General features: G+C 43.5%; 1 protein-coding gene across 1 annotated transcript in view; it reads right to left on the reverse strand.

The window, feature by feature from the left end:
- Positions 1-3995: 3995 nt before the first annotated feature.
- bsnb (bassoon (presynaptic cytomatrix protein) b) overlaps positions 3996-24066 on the reverse strand; it is a 56451-nt gene continuing 36380 nt past the window's right edge. Inside the window, exons 5-11 of the mRNA XM_070902508.1 lie at positions 17991-18800; positions 10220-16597; positions 6050-8147; positions 4813-5663; positions 4458-4569; positions 4220-4366; positions 3996-4036 (exon numbers count right to left, since the gene is read on the reverse strand). Coding sequence (XP_070758609.1) covers positions 3996-4036; positions 4220-4366; positions 4458-4569; positions 4813-5663; positions 6050-8147; positions 10220-16597; positions 17991-18800 — 10437 coding nt within the window. The remainder of the gene's footprint in view (positions 4037-4219; positions 4367-4457; positions 4570-4812; positions 5664-6049; positions 8148-10219; positions 16598-17990; positions 18801-24066) is intronic.

Genomic DNA, 24066 nt, shown 5'->3' on the forward strand with positions numbered 1-24066 from the left:
TTTCACTATTTAAGTTCATAATTTTGTTGTTTTCTTGTGAATACAATGATGGTAATAAACTGTTTTAGGCTGAATCACTTCCAGGTTCAAAATGAGTCATTGCATAGAACATTTGAATTGATAATTGCTTTCATCCTCTCCTATATCAGTGTGTGTGTGTGTGTGTGTGTGTGTGTACGTGTGTGTGTGTGTGTCTTTGCACAAATAGAGGCAGTGGGCCCAGCTTGTTAGTGAGATCATCTTGTTGGTGAGTTGGTAACCTCATTAATAAGTTAACGGGTCTATTCGGTGGAGAACACAATTAGCCTTGGCTCTGAAGCGTAACAAGGATGCAAAGTGTGCAATGTGTAAAATATGTGTGTGTGTGTGTGTGTGTGTGCATATGTGTATGCAAGAGATAGAGAGAGAGAGAGAGAGAGAGGGAGAGAGAGAGTGTCTGTGTGAGTGTGTTCGTACCTGTCTGCATGCTCTTATGCATCTGCACATAACATGCACGTCCGGACATGGTACTGTGGTTGTAAACCCTCTGACAAATTGTATTACGGCTATTTATCAACAGAAGTGTTTGATATTTCCCATCACTAATTTAAACAACATATATACGATTGTGCTATATACCATTTTCTGCATGCTATTGCTTTTAAAAATCAACAAGCAAATTATTTGATGCAAGAAAACAGATCCAAACAAATAAAAAGTGAAAAATATAAAGTTTTACCAAAGAAAAACACACACACAAAAAAGAAAGTCACTGGAGAGTGATCCCATAAATACACAAATGACAAATTTACATAATTAGATCTCTGATTTGTTTTATGTACATACAATAGTATACAGTTGTGTAAAAAGAAATGCATGATGACATGGACGTTTTAAAACATGTGAGGTATACAAGTAAAAACATGTACTGAATAAGGCTCTTCCATTCAGTGAATATCAGGCAAAAATGAAAAGAAACTAAAAGATGAGACAAATCAATAAAAAGAATAAAGTCCCTTCTGGGACTTCATCCTTTTTATAGTCAGCCCCACAGCGTTATAGCCAGCTCTGGGGCTGACTATAACAATGGCTTTGCAATGGCTAATAAAGAGCCGTGGCCACTCCTTCATTTGGTCCTCTCATCTGTGTGAATCTCACACTTGTGGGCACACTGGTAGTAATTCCATTCCCTAAAAACCTACAGCTAATGACTAGTGGCATCTCATTGGTGGTGAAAAAGTACTGATATGGGCTTCTTTTTTTCCGTTTTTGAAGTATTTGTGCGTGCATTCCCATGTCCACGTTTACACAATGCATTCTGTAGACATCGAAACAAAAAGAGGAGAAATAAAAACACATTCAAAGAAAGGGTCAAATTCCCTATACTGGAATGTACTGTAGAGATCAGAGAAACCAAGCATTCAAGGATTGTGGTGGAGTCATCAGGTTGGTTGTCATTGCTGTGATAAACCTTGTCTACTCCAGGTACGTGGTGTCATTGTGGGCTAAGATCAGTATCTTTGGTACAAGGAAAACCTATGAAAATCTATCTTCTTCTTTCTTCTTTTTTCATTGTGTTTTGCATGAAAAGGCTCTGCAGACATCAATGTGGAATCAAATATCCTTGCCAGATGTGCACTCCTCAGACATGAGTGGTGTTCCATTAAAACCCCTGAAGAGGGCACTGTGAGGTTTCCTTTATTGAGCTGTTTGAACAAGACGCGTTGAATTTCTCCCACGATATCCAAGTGCTTCAGTTAGCAGGCCTTTTACTGTCACACAGATCCCAGGAGGCGTTCTATCAGAGAGGAAGGGAAGCAGGACTTCCTTCCCCCTCTCTCCTCCGCTTCACTGCATCCTCATTATTGACCGTTGTCCTCCTGAGAAAGAAAGACAGTGAAGATGTGAATGTTAGCAGAAATAAACGAATGCACAATATCAAATTCTTCAGACCAGATGCACAGACAAAATTAATGCTGCAACGTAGACTAAACCAATAAAATAAAAAAATAAAAATTGACATGTTGTATTTTAAAATGATCTGGGCCTCTAAACATTATGTATGTTTTGCGATGGCCATTACACATCACACTTACATAGACCAAAACCCTCTGCAATGTTTATGTTACAGCTCTGCCAGCCTACTCTCCTTTATGTCCCATGATACTCCAGCCAATCACTGCTGGTATCGGCAGTAATCCACGGGGCTGAGCAGGCTGGCCTGCTGCTGAGTCGGGTTATATTCACATTCCCCCACTGAGTCCTGAGACTGGCCACAGACACAGAGATGACTGACATGGCTACTGATATTACTCATAAGTGTCAACATAGACAGCATAACAGCCGAATGATGGACCCTCATTCAAATGAGCCACAACTTCATTCTGTGCAAGTCACAGCATGTGTTTTGACAGACGCTAAATAAAGTGCATTGAAATCTGCTTAATTTTGCGCTTCTGTAGTTCTGCTCCATTGAGCAGAATTAGTTCATTAGCTTATTCTACCATGTAATGAGTGATGCTTACCATGAGTCATGATTCTGTGTGCCTGCATGTGCTCTTGTCCCTGTGTGTCTTTGCGTGTGTGACATTAAAGCAAAGCCTCAGTTAGCCTTCTCAGGCTAATTATAGCCCAGTATGCTTGGCCCAGATTATTGGCCGTGTGTGGAGTCAGAAGGTAAAGCATACTAGTGCTGACCTCCCTTGTTCTTGGTTTTGCCCTCTCACCTCTGCAGCAGAAAGTTCAAGTGGACTGTGACTTTAATTACCTGACCTGACACAGCAGTGAACCAATGAAATAAAACGCTGAAGCGAACAAAGGTAAAACCGACAACAAAACTAAATTCAACCAGCCCACAATCTAGCAACACAAACATACAGTACATGACCCACACACACACACACACACACACACACACACACACACACACACGTATGTGAATGGCTTTTTGTTACTTACCATTGGTCCAATGAGGCATCAGACGTCTCCACAATCATCATTCTGGGACTGTACTTCTGTCAAGGCATCCACTTACTTTCAGGCCTCTGCTCATGTCTTGTAACACCGTGCTGACGAAGCGTTCACCCTTATTTAATTCACTTCAATCGTGCGCCCATGTCTGGGGAATTCAGTGCTGACAAGGCATCCTTTGATTCCAGCTCTGCTCAGTAATTTGGGGTAAGGGAAAGGTACAGTGGATCAGTCCGAATGTACAACCACAGCATTTAATCAGTCATCACTTCACTTGAGTTTTCTCATTATACAGACATGGACTATGCTAATCTATGTAAATATCAAGCTGATAAAACACCTAATCTATTCATCAAATGTGACAGCATCCTATGTTTCCACAGCTTGGAGTCTCGGTGTACTTAACAAAACTAAAACTAACGAGGTAAAACGGAAAGTATCACCAACGATCAAAAGTTTAACAAGTTACCGCATTACTGATTTTAAGTTACTTGATGCAAGTGTCACAAAAGTGAATGAACACATTATTTCATCTTTAAATAGTTTTATACAATGATATGGCTTTCACTCGCTTAGTGGAGCAGGTCACACAATATTTATCGTAGACAATGCCCGACCCCCCCCAAAATTAAACATGTCCAAAAAAAGTATCCATTTCTAAAAGAGTTAATGAGATACTCACTGATGCACTCAGGATCTCTCTTCCTCTATTTCCTCTGTAATGTGAAATGTGTTTAATGCAGTTTCATAGGTTTTTCAAGTTACAAAGCTACCAATCCATCTCATTTCAACTCTGCATACCCTGAAAAATAAAAAAGCACATTTGATTCAAAATAAACAAGTGAAGTGATAAGCATATACATTATAATTTCCATAATTTGCAATGAGGAAGCAGTTCATCATTTCTGTAGATAAGCAGGCTGTCATCTGTTGCCCCCATCCTAAAATCAATCAATGCTTCTAAATTAAACGTTTGAAAAAATAAAACATTTTGAGTTGCTAATGCCTGTAACTTTCCTAAAAAAAGTTCACTCACCCTCTTCAGTTCACCAAAATGAAGTGAACTTCTTCCCAAGGCCAGACAAAGCTGCGGGAATGATAAAGAGAAGGAGGCAAATATGAGAAAACAACCCAAACAGTGAAATACCTATTCTAGGAATTTCAGTATTTTCTATATTAATAGACGCTTCTTTTAAAACAAAAGCTAACAGACAGTGGATTTAACATTTTCTAGTTTCTTAAACATTAATTTATTCATAGTCATACACACCATCTCCCAATTTTCCCGCCTGCTCTGCTGCCCCTCCTTGCAGAATTTTGGTGAGAACATTTTCCCCTTCAGCAGGTACCTGTCCTGCTGCAGCACTGCCTATACCTCCGGGTTTGCTACCAATCCCAACAGGGGCGGCCTTGGAGCCTGCAAGCAACAAACAACATAACCATCACACATGTCGTTGTTTGCCTGTGGTTGTTGTGTGGTTTATGGTAATGGTGGAACTGAGATTTACCAATGCCTGTTAGAGGGGGTGTAGCTATTTTAGTAGGCTGAGGTGCTGTTGGGACTCCTGTTGTAGGTTTCATTCCCGTGGCTGCTGCTGCAGGTGTAGCATCCATTTTTGCCTGTTGTTAATCAAACAGAGACATATATGGAGTTAGGGCAAAGTTTAAATTGTAAATTTAAAATGTAATCTAACATAGCTATCGCTAAATTTTCCCTCCCAAATTCTGTCTGTGTTTATTTTATGGATAGGATTATTTTTTATGAGAAAATATCACACAGGATTTTCCAATAGCATATCCTTAAAAACATAAAGCAGGAACATTTAATAGGAGTAAAGTAAAACAAGGCTTAGGTCTACTCACAGCTGTGGTAGTCGGCTGCCCTGCTGCAGACCCTACTCCTGGCTGCCGTCCCTGTGGTGGCACTTGGCCGGATTTGGGCTGCTGCTGTGCCGTTCCAGCTCCTGCGGTGGTTGTTGTAGGCTGGCTGCTCTGAGGGGTCTGGCTGTGCTGCAATGGTTGTTGCTGCTGCTGCTGTGCACTCTGGTGATGCTGCTGCTGGGCCTGCTGGGTACTATCAAGTGGTTCAGAGCCTGGATGTCTCCCAGACTGGCCCTGACCACCTGACCGCTGCTGCCCAGCATGGCCCTGAGGGGGCGGCTGCTGCTGCTGCTGCTGCTGCTGCTGCTGCTGTGGTTTAGGCCCTGCTGCAGAGGGCTCCTGCCTTCTGCTGGCTGTGCGATCTCCTTGGGGTCTCTGGCTCCGTCCTCCAGTGCCGTGGTGAGGACCAGAGTCTCGAGAGAAGTCACCTGAGTTTCTGGGGCTTCCCTGGGCGGAACGAGAGTCTGGACCGCTTCTTCTTTGTGTAGACGAGGAATTTCTGCCATCAGAGCGGCCGGGTGGGTCTTTGGGGTGTGTCCTGGAGGAACGGGAGGACCTCGGATCCTCTGTGGAGTGGCGAGAAGAGCTGTGTCTGCCCGAGCTGCTGCCATGGTGACGGTGGTCCCGTGATGATGTGGAGGAGGAGTGGCGTTGTTGGTTGTACTCATCCTGGGGACAGTATTCCTCTGGGGGTTCGTCATAATCATGATAGGTGTGTTTGCTACGCCTACCTGTGGATGAGTGACTTCCACTTCCATGATGTCTTGAGCGATCAGAACGAGCCTCCCGTGGCTTCTCAAACCAATCAGTCTCCTCTTGGCCCAAATGATAGGCTTTTTAAAACCAAAACAAACATTATCAGTCAATTGTTTTATGTGGTGAGAGGAGTAGCATGCACATTGAAGCCATGCAAAATAACTGGGAAAACGTGCTCCACATCCCAGAGCCATGCACATTTTTGAGGAATCCAACAGAAAAAAAACAACTTAAAAAACAGACATCACCTCACACTTAAAAAGGATGCGTGCAAAACAGAAATACAAAACAGGCATTTTTGGCTTAATTTATCACACGGAATATTCCATAAAAAAAAGACAAGACAAACAAAACAATGGTGCTCTTCTCAACATTTCACACTAGGCATGCAGTCCCTTTCCAGCACACTTTAAAGGTGGGAGGAACGAATGTCAGGCAGTACAAATTATTCAGCACCAGTTACCTTCACTGTCAGAAACAGCACAGTGCATGTCATCTACGAGGTAAGGGTCATCTGGTTTATAGACATGACTCCTGGGCAGGTCCTTCTTGTGATGGTCCTGCACATCTGGCAACGAATGACTGGAGCCATACTGATTCCTCACATCATGGGCGTCTGGTATGACAGAACCTCTTCCCATGCCTACAGGCTTCCCAACAGGACTGAGTGGGCTCTCCTCTTCTGAATTTTGGCTGCGCATGGGAGGCCTTCCACTGCGGCTGCTTCTCTGAGACCGCTCCATGGCATCCCTCTCGTAGGACTTACTTCTGTGGCCTGTGGCATCTCTGGAGGAAATCTTGTCCATGCCATATCCAGTAGACCTTGACCTACCAGAGCTGTACATGCGGTCCTCCTCCTCAAGACCCTCCCGACTGGTGCCATAATATTTCTGCTGGTCATATGCATTCTTCTTCATCCCATAGGAGACATCATCCTGAAGCTTCTTGGATCTGGACACAACTGTACAGCTGCCTCCTGTTGATGTTGTCATTGTGTAAGAGGCAAGGTCAGACTCCACATCCCGTGCTTCCTCAATAGGGGAGAATTTTGAAATCTTTTGCTCCATTCCCTGCTTCCTGTGCTTACTACGTTTGGAGGAGACTACTGCAGGGGCGAGATTCTTGGGTGTGAGTTTGTGGCTACTGGAGCCACTCCGTGAAGTGTGTTTATAATCATCATAGTAATAGGAAGAGCCTCCACTCACTGTGGTGCTGGTGCGACTGTCCACTGTACTCTGGTAACCCGATGTGCCTGTAGGTCTGCCATAAGCATCCACAGGCTCATCTTCAGGCCTACCATAGGCACTCCCACGTGCAGGGCCATTCTCACTGCGATACCGCCCTCCCACAGGATGACCTAGAGCATCAGTGGGTTGGCTAGTGTTGTCTTTAGTCAACTCACTGATGTCATCAATCATGACGTAGTTCCGAGGAATATTCTGTTCCAGGTTAGAGGTGTAGAGTCCATCTGAAGCATAAGCAGAGGTGGGGCTCTCCACAGAGTGAGTCAGGCCAGGCTCAGGTGGGCGGTATTGTCCATATGCATTGGTGTAGACTGAACCAAAGTTGGTATCTGGAGCTGATGTGGCCACTGACACTGCTGGGTTGCTGATGACCTCATAGTTGGTGGGGAGTTTTTGCTCAAGGTCAGCCAAAGAGGTTTGCCGTGGTCTTTGATGGACTGTAAGGATCTCTGCCTGGGGCTGGTAGGAGAGACCAGGTTGGTAAGAGCTGTGGCTGGGGTAAGGAAGGCTCTGGCCTGGCATAGGCTGACCAGGCGGATGGAAGCCCTGGTGACCATGCTGCTGCATTCCAAGGTCTGTCTGGTAGGAGGACTGGGCATACATGCGGGAGGAATAGGTTCCCTGGTTCTGGTAGCCAGGGCCTGGTGGGGGATGGGGCTGAAATGTTCCTGGCTGGGGTGCAGAGGATGAAGGGTACTGAGGAGGTTGGAAACCTATCTGTTGGTAAGCATTGCTCGGCTGCTGTGTTGATGGTTGACTTTGAGGGTATGGATAAGACATATAGGATGAGGTTGAGGGATACTGGGAGCTTGCATTGAGGTCATTAGTAAATTGGCTCAATGGTGCAGTGCTGGGCCTTGTCAGCAGACCATTAGCATCAAAGGTTCCTGTTGCAGCTACCATCCTGAGGTTATTGAGCTCACTGTCTGACATGTAGTCCCGAGCGTCACCCATACATCTCAGGTAAGCCAGCTCTCTCCTCTCCCTCTCCTTCACCATGGTCTCCTTACGCTGGGTGATGCCTAGCTCCAAGTAACGTAGCTTGGCGTCAATCTCTTTCTCTTCTTCCTCCAGTTCAGCCTGCTGCTTACGGAGCTTCGATGACTCTTGTTCCACAGCTTTCAATTCACTCAGCAGGCCAGCCTTGGTGACTCCCTGGACAGGTCTGGGTAGGACCCTCTGGGGCATGCCAGGAGAGCTGTACATTTGTGCTGGAGTAACAATGGGGAGCGGAGTCTCCTCTGGAGGGGGGCTGGGAAGAGTCCTCTTTACTTTCCTCATCAGAGAGTTCTGCTGCTGCTGCAGGGAGGCCATCTGCTAGGAGAGGCAGAGACACATCAGCAAACACTGAGCTATAAACAGAATGTGTTTATGTAAATTAGACTCATTACTGTACACTGGGTACTCACAGAGGGTCTGCACATTTTTTCATCCCTAGACCTAAGTGAAGAGCTATGCAGCCTGATATGTTGTCACACCACTTGATATTAATTACCCTACAGGAGTGTTAGCTTCATCAGTAGTTCAATTAACATAGTTTGATTTCATTATATTGATTAAAATGTTGTTCCGATGAAGCCAAAGACACTAAGTGACGTATTTCATTTTATGCCTGATTAACAATGTTAAGTAAAATGTTTAGTAGTGGCAGTCAGTGTAGTTATCACAAAGCACCTCTATTACATAATAATATTAGTGGTTCCACTTAGGGGTACAATTCAATCATGTTACTTGTAATAGTGACCAAGTAACCTTCATAACATTGTTACTGCAATTAATAAACCAGCTTCTACCAGTACCAATAAGTGTGTCTGACCAAGCAGCATTTGTGGTTTTTAAATTCATATCTAATTTGCTAAATGTAGGGTCTATAAATGTCGGAATACTTTTTTCAAAGATTATTTTTGGGGGATTTTTCACCTTTATGAGATAGCAGAGACAGATAGGAAATGGGTGAGAGAGAGGGGTAAAACATGCAACAAAGGTCGATGGCGACTATTCGGCTACCAAGGCACTCAGTCAAAATAATTTTTAATTACAATTAGAAAATAGAACAAATAAATTTGTGTTTGAGTATCTTAGCAAATGTAAACATAAGAATTAACATGAGTATAATAAAGCAATTGTGTCTTGAGTCTTTTGATTTCCTTGAAATGTATTTTCACATATATGTTACATTACACTCAAAATACATTGCTCAAAATATTTATGTATATCATACAGGTAAGAACAGTCAAACATTTCAAATTAAAACAACTTAAAATACATCTATGCTAGTCTAATACTTACAAAATAGTTGTGTTGGGTAGATCCATGGTGATTTTTTTAAAGTATCCACAAGACAAGACGTGAATGAAACACTAACACTAAAGATTGGACTTGCAAATGTGTAAAATGCCTGAAATCTGATTGCTACGTTTGCTTCTCAGACTGATTTTGGTCTAAATGCAGAGCAATGTTAATTTACTTTGACCAGCTGCTAACAATCAGGAAGACAGCAAAGCACCACCAGGATTCCTCCACATTGTATGTCCCCCTGGCAACTCTTAAGGGTATGCCAGATATAGAAGAAATGACAGAAAGAAAGTGAGTGAGTGTGTGTGTGTGTGTGTGTGTGTGTGTGTGAGAGAGAGAGAGAGAGAGAGAGAGAGAAAGAGAGAGAGAGAGAGAGAGAGAGAGATAGAGAGAGAGGAAAACAGACTAAAAGAGTAGAAAAGGGAAAGATAAAGGAGGAGATACAGCAGAAAAGGATGATGGGAAAATCTTTTCTGGCATGAGCAGCTGCTCTCATGAGAACATTCTGTCAACTTCTCGATGCCAGATCCTGTGTGATCATCTATGTCCACACAAAGCGTATTCTGCATACACATGTATTTATTTTGATTTATATGTTTTACTCTTAAACAATGAGCTGACAAATACAACCCTAATTAAAAGGCCTATATTCATATGTAATGCTTCACTACATGCTAATTGCCTCTTGAAAATGTGGAATGAACTAACTTATTTTTCCAGGGTTTGGCACTGGTATCACTGGTAATGAAACATTAGTTTGAGTTCAAAAGATGTGATAGATTTTATGACATCCTATCTACTCCAAATGTATAACAAATAAATAACGCATTTAATTATGTTCCTAAAAAAACATACAGCATATTATCCCATGCAAATAAATATCTATGGTAAACTTGACAGTACATATTGTATATCGGCAGCAAAAACATATGTTGTACTTGATCTCCATTTGTGGGGGTGCTGTGCTTTGATATTTCTTCTGAATATATTCCCCTAAAACATATATTTTTCATATTGTATTTATTATTATTTTGGTAAGCCTTCATAAATTTAAATAACTGATTAATTCTGTTTAAAAAGTGATGGTTTCGTACCTGACTGTTGGACAGAGCTTGCTGATGATATGGGGAGAACCTGTTCTTCGCAGGGTCCTCTGATGTGGGGCTGAGAGGCTTGGGATCCGACATGGAGCGCTGCACACTTTTTATGGGTCTTGGTAGGGTCTGGTGGCGTTGGGGTGATTCAGCAGTAAAGGCCTTCTGCTGGGGTGTAACATGGGCCTTGTTAAGTTTCTCCTGGGAGGCAAATGTAGTCTCCAGCATTCGATGAGGAGACAATGGAGATACAGGGGAGTATAGCACCTGGGGAGATTTGGGGGGCTGGCGAGATGGAGAGTCATTTTGTTGCTGCTGATAGCCAATTTCCAGGGGGTCTGGTTTCCTCCTCTCAAACTTAGCAATTCCTTGGAGTCTTGGAGAGGTTGGGTCAGATGTGTTTGCACCAACCATATGCAGACTTGTGGAGTACGGACTGATAGTTGTAGGGACACTCAGCTGGGGGGCGACCACACCTTGAGACTGAGACTCTGGTTCTGTCTGGCAGGCCAGACTCTCTCCTTTGTGGGTCCTTTCAGGGGCTGCTATGTAATGTAATAGGTCAACCTTTGAGGTTTCCGCCATGGTAATATGGATTGCAGGTGAAATTCTGCCTAATTGGTCAGGCTCTGTTTGGCATGATGAATCATTTGTGGTCTGAATAGCTATACTTGCAGAAGCCACTTTAGATGACCCTTCTGATTTTGCCTCACCACTGGATTCAGAGTGCTTGGACGCACGCGATCGCCTGCGCCTTACTGGCTGCTGGTCCCATTCACCCTGGTCCTCCTCATCAGTCTGCACACTGCAGTCCGCAATACGCCTTGTTCGCCTACGCCTGTTCATGAATCTGTCCTCTCCATCTTCATCATCTGTTTGCACACAGCTGTCTGTAATCCTCTTCACAGAGTCCTCCTCTGAGCCATCCCTCAGCCGAGGCATGGAATTCTGCTTTTTCATAATCTTGGAATCAGCCTGTTTGTCACTGCTTCTCAAAGACATTTCAGAAGCAGAACTATGAATTGGTCGAGCAGCTACGACGGCTTGGACCACTTGTCCATCCTGCCAAAATTGAACACTCTGTCCATCTTGTTGAATAACTCTACCACTCTGGTCACAGATAATGAACCCTTGAGGGGGCCCTCCTCCAACAACTACCCCTTGTATAGCACCCTGAGCAGATGTTGCTGCTGCTGCCACTGCTGCAGATGTGGCAGCTGCCTCTGCTGCTGCAGCAGCAGCTGCTGCCTCCACTGCTGCTGTCTTTTGCCTTTTCTGCTCCTCCAACTGCTGCTGGAGCTGCTGCTGCAGAGACTGAATTTGTTCAAGCTGCATTCTCTGCTGGGCAAGTTGTTCTCTTTGCATAATAAGCTGTGTCTCCCGCTCTGCTTGCTGTTGCTGTATGACTTGGTGTTTGATTGTCTGCAGTTCTTGAATCTCACGCTGAACGAGTAGCTGTTCTTTTTCTCTGTGTCGCTGAAGCTCCATACGATCTCTTTCAAGCTCGTCTTGTAGACGCATCTGTCGTAATTTCTCCAGTTCAACACGCTCTCGTTCTAGCTGCAGCATGTGCTCTTGTTGCTGACTCAGTCTCTCATCTTCCTTACCTTTCTGGGCATCCATGGGAGGAGAAAGTTTGGAACTCTGAGCTAGGGCAGTACTTTGGGGTGCCGCTTGTGACTGGCCCTGTGGCAGACCTAATGGTTGAGGCTGATTGATGGGTTGAACTTGAGGTTGGGTTTGAGTCAAAGATAATGGTTCAGTTTGAGTAGGTAACTGCTGTGGCTGCATTTGAGCCTGCACTGGCTGGACAGTTGGCGGTTGGCCTTGAACTTGAGAGAGGGACGCAACACTCTGTGAGGTGAGTTGAGTGCGGTCTGTCTGTTGATCTGCCGTGGTTTGCATACCAGTTGCTGGTACATGTTGTGCTCCTAAGTGTGCTGCAGGTTGGGTTGGTGGAATAGTTGCAGCTGTTTGCGCAGCAACTGTTGTTAAAGGCTTTCCAAGGTACACAGGGGTTTCCTGGTGTGAGCTGCTTACATCAGACACACTTCCTGATGGTGTGGCTGGAGTCGGATACTGGTTTGGAGTCGGGTAGGAATATGGTCCCTGTGTGGACAGAGGCATTCTGGGAGTCACTTGAGGCAACCTGGTGAGGCTAGCCAATGGTACAGCAGTTACACCTGTAGGGTATGGTCTGTAAATTCCTCTAGGCATGGGACGCATGACAGAGGAGGGCTGGGTGGTAATTGGCAAAGTAGAGGCTATGGGAGTGTTTATGGTGGAATATATCATGCCATCACCTCCTCTCATAGCAGCAGGGTACAAGGCGCGTATACTTGCTTGTCTGGCATTTATCAGGTTTGTTAGGGTTTGGCCATTTGCTGTTGGTCTTCCATCTGGACCATACAGTAGGTTTGCTCGTATTGACGCTAAGCTTTGCTGGAGATTTAGCCTAGCTAAAGATCCACCCCTTCCAGTCCCATATGGTCCCAGTTCAGGGTTAGTTCCATACCGACTTCCAAACTGGTCCACTGAGTTAAGAGCTGCACACATGCGACTGATCTCCCTGGCAGTGGTTGCACTGTACTGAGCCAGATTGGAGTCCTGTGATCCTGTTTGGTCACGTGAACTGTAGGCATAGTCAGAACTGATATTTGACATGGAGCCATATCGGCGAAGGGGTAATGAGGGGCCTGCAAAATCTCCTTGGTGACGCAAGTCTGTGTAAGATCCATACTGTACTCCCATGCCAAGGTATCCACCATCATAAGCCTGATTCATGTTGCTAAGATCTACTGCCAGACTCCCCTGGACATTACTCTGATAGTGACCAGCATCAGTCATGGAAGGCAGATTAGTATCAGACATGGAGGGCTGTATTCTTCCTGAGAAGACTGTGGGTGGTTGATATTGTTTATGTTCCTCTGTCACTCCTTGTGTAGCTTGAGGCTGGTGTTGTTGTTGTTGTTGTTGTTGTTGTTGTGGGTTGACATTGTAGTGTGGTGGATGGGGAGGGTGGGCTGCTTGAGACGTTTCAGTAGTGGGGGTTTTATCTGAGGATACTGTTGTAGGCTTCTGAGTGAATGACCCTGAACAGGAACCAGCAAAGGGCAATTTGTAAACAACATCACAACAAGCCACCTGGTTTTCTGGTTTGATCTGTCCAGTGAGATCCAAGACCTGAGGAGGGGGAGGAGGTTCCTCTTGCTTTACCAGTTGAGTGACTGTGCCCCCCTGTGATGTGTTACTCTCATCAAGTTGCACCATCATAACATGGGGCTTGCCTGTGGACAAGTTCATTACTGTTGGCTTATTTTTTAGCTCTAAGGCAACTCCACCATAGATTTCATGGGGAGCATTAGAAGCAGGAGCCCCAGACACTGATGGTGGAGCCAGGGGGGATACTCTAGGAATGGCACTAGCAGTCACTACAGACTGGGCACTGCTTGTTTGGCTCACCACAAGATCCTTTTTCATCAGCAGCGGCTGGACCTGATTAGCTAAATTGTAACGAGCAAAAGAGGATTGCTGGTGGTGCTGCTGGAGCTGCTGCTCAAGAAGTTGTTGCTGCTGCAGGAGCTTCTGCTGCTGTAACTGTAGTTGTTGCTGTTGTATACCCAGGTTCTCCAGGCAGGCATCAATTTTCGGAATAGATGGGTCAGTAACTGGTGGCTTAATCTGGGTTAAACACACAGCTGATCCAACACCCTGCCCCAAATCCACACGGTTTTGCAAAGGATCTCCATACACAACTGGTTGCTTGGGTTGGGAAATGAACATGGAACCTGCAACTGTGATGCTAACTGTGGTCGGTGTTGATGGAGATATGTGTGATTGCTCTTGCGCATTCAGGTTCATAATAAGAGGTTGCACTGCTGTGTGTCGACCAGATGGCTGCTCACTTCCTAAAGAGTATCTTCTCGTGTCAGAGGCAAGGGATGTTAGGTCCATCCCCTGGTCTGTCATTATAATTGGAGCTGGCCTCATTGGGGCTCTCAGATCCACCACATTAGTGCCTGGATGTGTTGGGACCTGACCCACAACCTTTGAAGAGCCAGGAATATTTGAGATTTTACATAGAGATATATTTTCCATAGGTCCACGACTATGTGCAGTTGTGGTCACGGTGCTAATACCAACATTTACTTTTTCTACATTTTGAACCATCTGTGAAGAATGTTTAGGAGACTGTTGCGATGGATGCATTTGTGGTGATGTTGGGGAACTTGACGAAGGGGGCTGGGAGCTATACAAGGTTTTACAACTGACCTGTGTTGGTGATGACAAAGGGGAAGTGGAAGAATTTACAGTAAGTGGCTTGGCAGGACTAGTTGTATCAGAGCCTAGTGTTATCACCATCACTGGTGAGTCTTGAGAGGATTGTTGTCGTGCAAGACGTGGTGAAATTGCCCTTTGAGGTGCCTGAGCTCCATGGGATGCTGCAGCCGATGTAGGACCACCAGGCAAAGATGGCAGCTGCCTACCACTACCACCAGTGGGTCTTACAGACGGTGTATGCGTTGGGCTTTGGGCTGGAGAAGTGGAGGGGGAGACCGGGGGGCTGGGACCTTTGAAAAGGGAGAAGACTTTGGAGGTTAGGGAGGATGCTCCAGGGTCAGGTGATGCCTGTGTTGGCCTTTGGGAGCCTGTTCTGTTACCGGCAGGCACTGTGCTAACTGCCTGTCGAGTTGTGGCAGTCTGACTGACTTGGGCTTTGGTTGTAGCAACTCCAACAACACCTTCAATTTTGGCACTCTGTGTCATCATCCTATTTTGTGTTTCTTTTGATAGATGCTGTGCTGCATGAATTCCTGGAATTCTTGGATCACTCCCTGTTGTGGAAAAGGACATTGGTGCAGTAACCTGTGTTGGGCTTGAGCCGGGGGTTAGGACAGTTCCTGCTTCAAGATGATGTTTATTGTCAGGCTGAGAGGCAACTTTCTGCTGATTAACTGTTTGTCCTTGCCTCTGCATGAGCTGTGCTTTCTTCATCATTTCCTCATAGACCTCCTCTGCACTTTTTAGTGTTTTATCAGATGGTGACATTGCTGATGTTTTTTCTGTAGGGGAGTAGAGGGATGTGAAGGTTGGAAGGTTATATTCATTTCCTGATTTGTAAAGCTTTCCACCAATCATCTCAAAGCCCTCTGCCTCCGAGTCCATAGATGGTGAATATTCAGAACATGAGGATCTGTGAAGCTCCTCCATCTCTGCAGCCTGTCTCAGTTCTTCTGTTGGCGATGCATCCTCAATAGGGGACAGATTACTGGGGGGAGTTTTGGATCTTTCCCTGCGTCTCTGTGCCCGTAACTCCTCTTTATCCCTCTTTGTTTTTCGAGCAGTGCTTCGGATCCTCTGTTGCTCTAGGTCTCTCATCTGCTCCTGTTCCCTAAGTAGTTCTTCCTCCTCTCTGAGCTCATCCTCCTCAGATGAGTCCTCGATAGTGGGCAGCAGTGGCCCATGGGAGCGATGTCGGGCTTTCCTCTGCTGCTTTGCCTCCTCTAGTCTTGCCCTACGACTAGGGCTGCTGTCACTGTCATCCTCCATGGACGACACAGATGTAGGGGAAGTTCCAGATGTGTAGCTGGGAGTGGTGGCAGGTAGGGTGGATGAATATTCTCCCTTGGACCGCTCCTCAGGAGAACCAGTCAGACTCTCCATCTCTAGCTCTGGTTCTCGTAGGTCATGCTCAGTACTGAGCTCCATGTCTCGGTTGTAGCTGTTGGTGTTATTCAGCTCAATGGTCTTAAAACGCCGAAGGCCTCCAGCCATTACAACATCTTCCTCTTCATTTGCCTTATAAGCACCCTCTGATGCCTTGGTTTCATCCTCAAAACTATTAGAATGATGAGAGAGTCGTCTTCTCTCTTTGCTTAAATCCCCACTGGTTTTATGCCCCCTTTTAGTTTTCTGGCTTCCATGTTCTTCCAACTCCTCTTCATCAGCACTCATCTCCATAATTTGCCTCCTCATGAATTCCTCATCCGTTAAATCTTTATGTGACTTCTTTTGTCTTACTGGCAATGGGGAGAGACCACTTTCACTGCTGTCTTCCACATAATCATGGCGAAGCTTACAACTGAGGTCATCCTCTGATTCATCCCTTGCTGCATCGTCATCAGGACTGTAGTCCCGGTCCTTTCCTACAGACAGTGAATGTGGCCTGTGCTTCTGGTCTGAGGCAGTCTTTGACTCTAGTAGAGGCTTCATGGAGCTCTCGAGCTTGGTGATTTCTGAGGGGATGGAAGCACCTCTTTCACTGAGCTTGATTCCTTCTTCCCGGATCTGGCCTGTAATCTCCCCATGAGAGCTGGAGATCCCATCTGAGGAGTATCCAGTGTCACTTAAACTCTGTGTACTTGATTTGTTGTAATCCTGATAAAAGAGAGAAAGAGAAGGAGAGAGATCAGAAGCAAGAAAAGCAATTTTTTCCTAAATTAACTCATGGCAAGGTCTATTACAAGCCTCAGTGCACACCTTGTACCTCACTATTTCATCAAATTCATCTACAGTGACATTTTCATGAGCATTTTTAGATAATAGGGAGTACTAATGCACTAGACCCAATGCAGTTGAAAATGTCTAATACTAAGATATAATAGAATGGTTACATTGAAAAGAAGAAACCCTTAAACAGACAACCACCTATAGTAACACTTCAGGCTAAAATCAACCCAAATATGAACTTTTGTTTTTGCATTTTGGTTTTTGCGAATTTGACTTTGCTTAGTTACCACCGAGCAACATTTACACATTTGTTATCCTGAAAAACTAACTTCATCTCAACACTTTTTATTCTTTAAATACATAAAAAGAACAACAGGTGAATCTGTCTGAATATAATCTTATGTTGTAGTTTATTACAGCCATTGATCATATTCTTTTAATTTGGGTTGAGCTTGCCTTTAAAAGTTATGTACACACAGATGGATAAATACACTGACACACAGAGTGAATATAACAGACTGTCAAACATACAAACATCTACAGACAAATGTCATTTGGTTACATGCTTGATTGCCATCCTTGACGCATTCTCCATTGCATTCTTCGAACCGTTGAAGAATAACGAACATGCTTAGAATGCTTAAAATATCATCACAAAGTGTCACATTAAACAAAAAGCTTGGGTTTGATACAAATAAAATAAAAGTGTACAAAACCAGGTGGAGAAATGGGGAACCGGCTGAAGATGAGGAATGGCCATTGAGACAATGATGATAAGGATGACGATGATGATAATAAAGACAATAAGGATGACGATGATGATGAAGAAAGTTACATTGATGGGAAATTGTTTTTAAAAATGTACGCTATGATGAAACACATTTATGATAACTATTATTACATTAGTGATAATAGTACAAGTTGATGCTAACCTCACTAACTTTAAAAGTGCTGAGAATGAACAATAAGATAAAAATAATGACGTGGAATGATGGAAGTGATGATTATGAAGAAGGAATAATAGAAAAAGAACAAGAGTTTCAATAAGAGCAATAATAAAAATAGAACATGTTTACCACAAAAATTATAAATACTAGAAGAAGAATTAAAAAACAAGTTAATGATATGATGCAGGCGACAACAGTGGTGAGGAATGAATGATTCAAATGATTAGGTAATGATGATGATGATGATGATGATGATGATGATGATGATGATAATGATTCTGAGAAATGGTTACAATTATTTGAATGGAGAAAAAAAAATCATAAAGGTGACTCAAGGGTAACAGGTGAAGGCGAAGAAGTTGCAGGTAGCTCACTTCATGGTGTCTTGACTTCTGTGCATCTTCAGATATCTTCATGTCTTTTGGTGAAGTGACAGTCTCTGACAATGCCTTCTTTGGTGAGGCCTTGACGTCTTCTTTTAGAGATTTAGGTGTGACTTTAGTCTTCTCCTGGCTCTGCGGCTGTTTGCGGGCCTGGTTGTTACCTGTGGGTTTAGACTGAGTAGGTGCTGTTTTTGATGGGGTGGGAAGGGCCTTGGCATGGTTGGGTGCTTTACCAGGGGTAGATGATGCCTTGGCACCAGAAGGATGAGAAGAGCCCTTAGTGTGAACAGAGGGCTGACCAGATCCCTTTGTCTGAGTCGGCCCTTTGGCCTGGCTCGGGCCCTTTATTTGGTTAGCAGACTGAACAGGGCCCTTACTTTGAGCATGTGATTGATTAGGACCTTTACTTTGAGGTCCCTTACTCTGAGCTGAGGGTTGTGTTGGACCCTTAGTTTGGGAAGGTGGCTGAGTTGAACCCTTTGGTTGAGAAACGGGTTGGGCAGAACCCTTGGTTTGAGGGGAAGCTTGGCTGGGCCCCTTGGTATGAGGGGCAGGCCCAGCCTGTTTCACAGGAGAGATAGGGCCACTTACTTGAGGACCCGGTGGTTTCTGTTGTTGTTGAGGACCTGTGGGCCTAGGCCCTGAAAGTTGATTGGGCCCTTTCTGCTGAGGTGGTTGTTGATTGGCTGTAGCAGGTGGCCGGGGGGATCCCACGGGCTGTGTAACAGGAGCTGGAATATCTCCCAAGCTTCCTGACAGAGCCCTCTGCGTCTGACAGTTCAAGCACAGCCATTCTTTCTTCTGAAAAACAAGCACAAAAAGAACAGCAATCAGCAACGTTGAAATAAAATAATCAGCCAAAAGCACATGGTTTCTTGTAACTCTATTACTCATGTACATTTTTCAGTTGTCTTAGTGTCACCTGGATGCAACCTGGTGCCAACAATAAGCAAAGAAAAAGGGAAACTGTTTAAATGAGCAGCAATCTGACTAAATACACAAAGTATGCTCAACATTGGTGTTTAATTTAATATTGACCGTGTCAAGACATTATTCGATTATTACTAATTATGATGATTGATGCATACAGAAGTATAGATGTGTCTGTTAGTTAAACAAATCAAATTTGAAAGTTGTTGCTTTATAAACGGTCATGGAGTGCCAAGGACTCAGTATGGTGAGTCTGAACAACTGAATATTTGAAAGCCTGTCCAGACAAGGCTTTTCATCTCTTCCTGAAGACTTAATCATTTGACAACATTAAGCACTCTGAAACATGGTACACAGAATAAGAGTGCTGTGTGAATACAAATTAACACATCTGTTATTAGATTGGAGGGGTTGCAACTGTCATTAGACCTTTTATGTAGCCCACAGCAAACCTTCTATCTGCAAGAGTAGCGTTCGACCTTCACAGTCATCCTCACTGAGCTCTATGTTTGGAGCTAGTTATAGATTCTGACACTGCTGAAAATCTAGAATAAAACCCATCAAAGACAGGATATTAACATAAACAGATTCAATTTCAGGTCAATGCAGCAGATCAATGAAACTGCTCAATGGTTATATTACAGGTTATGAAAGCTGAAAAGAGAGGTGTGTTTGTAACCCAGCCCTGCATTTCTATGATAATCATCTGTGCCTGAAGAGGGAGTGTTCTTGTGTCACAGACTCATACAACAAAACAAATAACCTCATAAACACCTCTATTGCCGATTAACATCTAGCCCATAAATAATTTATTTTATGGATGTCATAATTCAAAAGCATAAATGCAGAAGATGGAATTCAACAACATCCCAGCCCAGAAACAGCTAATAAATAAAAACAATGCAGGTGTTCAACGACTGTATCAGAGGACATCTTTACTGCGGTCCAAACAGTCAAGATGCCAGAGAAGGTTGCAAATAAAGGATTTATTTTTTTCAAAAGGCCTTACATTTTCGTCATATTGCAACTATCAAGTTATTGGGATTATGTCACTTCTGTCACATGTCTGACATGGTGGGTAGACTAAAGAAGAGTCATCTGCCTGAATGATATAAATAACTGAGAAAAGCTTACATTACGAGCAAGACAAAGAGGGATAGGCAGAGAGTGACAATAATTTAGTCAGCAAGGAACATCCTAACAGCACGATAGGGATCTTAATCTAGAGACCCCAGAGACCAGACAAGTCTCCAGTGATAAGGTCTGGGTGTCTTCTTTTTCCACTTCATACTAAACATGTGTAAAGAAATTGATCAGGTTCTGTGTGAGTGAGAGATTAATTATTTGTTCTTCTCGGGGCTCCTTGTGTGTCCTTGTATAAAAAAAACGGTTTAACTCACTGGCCACGATGAAGAGTGGATACAGACCATTGCAGGCCACTTCTACTATTTGTTCAGTAAAACTAATTTGTGAAGGAAAAAGAGTCTACAAACAATGGTTAGCCACTCCCTGTTGTGGGTAGTAGGAGACAAAGCTACAGTTAAAATTTAACAGAAGAGAATGAAACAAGATGCAGAGGAGGGGGAGGACAGAAAAACAGGAAGATGGTAGTGGAATAAAGATGATGATGAATTTTTTCACCAGCTGGCTAACTTTGTCCCCTGCTGTGTGCTGGACAGGTAGCTTGCAGACAGTGGGTACATCCAAAACAACTTCCTACAGTGGTGAGAGAGAAGAGAGACTCAAACTCTGTGGATTAATATGAACATTTTGATGAATTCAGCTTTGGTACCTGTAGACTTCAACTGTTCTTCTGTTAATAATAACTAAATTAGAGCCCTTATGCAACATGAGCGTTAACTTATGCAACTCACCCGTTTAGAAATGATGCCATTTGAACCATGAATACTGTGAAAATATGCCGTTCAGGAATGATAATGCTGGCATAGTGTGGGCAGCTATAACATTTTTCACCATAAAAGGAGATAAAATGAGAGCCTGGCAAACACTTTACCAGATTAAAAACCTTTCGAGGAAAGTAAAAACCACAGCGGCAATGATAACTGTACTACTTTTAAGTTTTAGGTGACATTTCTAAATACAATTACTGCCATAACCAAATATAACATAACATAGTATAAAAACAGACATGGTGGTGACTACATTTTAAATCTATGTGTGACATTCTATTTTTACTGATGCTATTTTTCCGTAAGATAAAATAAAAACCTTTCCTAGCGTGCCCAAATCCTACAGGAATCTGTTGTCTCAACTGAGACCACGAAGCGTGGATGGAGCTACTGGCATGCCAAACAGACAGACTTGCTTTGTTTTTATCTCTCTCAAGTGCTCTACTGAGAAGCTATATATAAACAGGTGCAGTACTCTCAGAACTAGCCATCTGTGCCGGTTCTTTCACATGTAAAAAAGTGCACAAAGGAACTCACAGAAAACTACTGAAGCTATGCTACACTATAGACAGTGAAGACATGCTATGTGTGTGTACTGTATGCACACACACATTGGGCATGTTCATAAAAGTAGAATTTAATTAGAAACCTAAATTAGATAGTAATGAACATTTTTCTTCCACGGAGAAGCTTTCTTCCTGCCATTTTGGCACTGCCAAACTCCCCTCTTTGCTCCTGAATCAGCATAACATCACTGCGTGGGTGAAAGGGAGAGAGGAGCAAGGCCAAACCAGAGCTGGGAGTAGCAAATTATTCATGTAGAGTGCTTTAGCTTGTACGGCAGTGAGCGATGTGGGCTGCGCTTCCCACCTCTACCCACACTGTGTGGAGAAAATCAGGTCCGTATAAAACACTGAGCCTCTGCGCTCCTGAGACAGGCCTTTAATGCACCCTGAAAACAGAGCAACCAATTCACTGTGGCAATCCCTTTTTACTTTTTAACTGCCCCCGAAGAACAGTACTTCAACAGCTCAATACAGAGAAATTACCCTTCAGCTAAAACTACAAAAGAGACAGATAATGAAATGTTTTCTTCAAGCAGAAAATAATTAGTTTTTGTTATTCTTAACACTTAAGAGACTGACTTAGCTCTGTACTGTTGTTTTTTATCATTCACTGGACATCTCACTTTTCGTGGCGGATTTGTGTGTGTGGGTCTACAGTGTGTGTGTGTGTGTGTGTGTGTGTGTGGCAGCAGCAGCAGGCTCAGTTTGTTAGTGAGATCATCTCGTTAGTGAACTGGTAACCTCATTAAATGGCAGGAGGTTAACTTGTCTGCTCAGTGGAGAGTGTGCTTATCCTTGGCTCTGAACTGTAACTCAGATGCGGCTGACAAGACTACACACTGACTGTAATCTGTCAATTACATCTGAAGCATTTGGTGTCTGCTCTTATCCACTGCAACATGTAACGAGTCAATAACAGAGGTGGTTTTCAGCATCCTTCTAACGGTCTCTACTGTCACCAATGCAGCTACAATGCAACGGACAGCATCAATGTGTTGCATCTCTCATTGGAAATCTCAACATGTCGAATTTAACATTTCACGTTTGACTTGAACCTTTTAGGACTCTCTAATGTTTTTCTCCTTATATCAGCTAATTATAGCTGCTGTTTATATATTCTGTGTCTGTGAAAATGAATATGTCTACGTGTCCTTGTAAGCTAGTGATGGGAAATACGGATCTTATGGCTCCGTTCATCGTTGTTTTTTCTTTTTCTTTAGGTGGTGGAGGTACTAGGTTTATCTGTGAAATAATCATTAGGATAATAACGATAAAGATTTGGATCAGATTCAAACTTTGACATCCCACCAATATAATTTAATTTCACATGTGTGGACTAAGTTTATGAGCAGTGACATTTGGGCACAATGATAACTCGGTTCCCTTCATTCGTGCCAAAGAGCCGCTGAAAAGAATTGTGTTGTTCGCGAAAATGACATGACTACTAAAAGCAAAACTTGACAAAACACAAGCAAATTAAGAAAACATCTTCACAAATTCAACAACACATATGCGCCACAACAAAATGCACTGCAAACAAAAACAGAAATGCACGTTTTAAATGTATTTGAGATTGTATGATTATTATTGCAGGCATTTGTGTGCTAGGGCGTGTTAGTGTGACCTGGAAACGTATTTTTGTCAGTGTTTCAGCACCAGTGTCTTATGTTTTCTATGTTTGCTTGTGTTGTCTATTTGGTTCAGGTGTCAGTATTTGCGGCTCGTCTCTGTATTTGGTTGTTTTCTACATTTGTTATGCTGCATATGTGTTGTCAAATTAGTTTATGGGGGTATCATTGTAGCAATATCATTTGCAAATGTGTGTGTGAGTTGTGAAGCTGTATCTCAATCTATACTGTATGTGTGTACTGTAATGTATAAAATCTGTAAATGTGTACTAAGTTTTGTAATTCGTTTTACACATTCAGATTGACAAACAGTTTCACGACTACTACGAACACATAATACTGCTTCAATAATACCCCCATAGATGTTTTCTTTTTTTTTTTTTGGTTTGTCTATTTGCATGTGCGTTCTTCTGCTGCAGTGTGTTCAGCTCTCAGTGCCACCGTATAATTCCCTAGAAAATTTTGAATCTAGAAATATACTGTATATCTTAAGCTTACGAGGTGGTGCATTGTGAAGCTCAGTTGTATGTCTCTGCAGTATATAATACACCATATACCCTGAAAATTACCTGAAGCGCATGGTGTCCACAAAGTTTGAATCGTAAGGCAGTGCAGCAGAAGTGTTTGACGTAATAGCAAATGTGAACTCTGCTTTGGGGGTTTTCACATTTCAGTTGACAAGGTACCGAGAATGGAGTTGAGAGAGCAGGATAGTGAGTGAACCTGAACCTGCCATGAGAGACAAAAGGTGGATAGTTTGAACACCGGCAGTGTAGCGATGCTCCATCCAGTCAGCTCACAGCCGGAAAAGCTGCCCTTTCACTGTCAAAATAATGAGAGATTGAACACTGCAGGTTACCACAAGGAAAAGGTCAGAGAGATTGATCCCGTTCTCATAGATTGATCCCACTCTCAGAGGAGCTTGCTGAGACATTACAGCCCTGATCACTCACACCGTGTGTGTGTGTGTGTGTGTGTGTGTGCACGACTGCATGCATGTGCGTCTGGCCATGTCTGTGCAAGTGTGGTTGTG

This window comes from Enoplosus armatus, chromosome 3 (genome assembly GCF_043641665.1).
Source record: "Enoplosus armatus isolate fEnoArm2 chromosome 3, fEnoArm2.hap1, whole genome shotgun sequence".
Taxonomy (NCBI): domain Eukaryota; kingdom Metazoa; phylum Chordata; class Actinopteri; order Centrarchiformes; family Enoplosidae; genus Enoplosus; species Enoplosus armatus.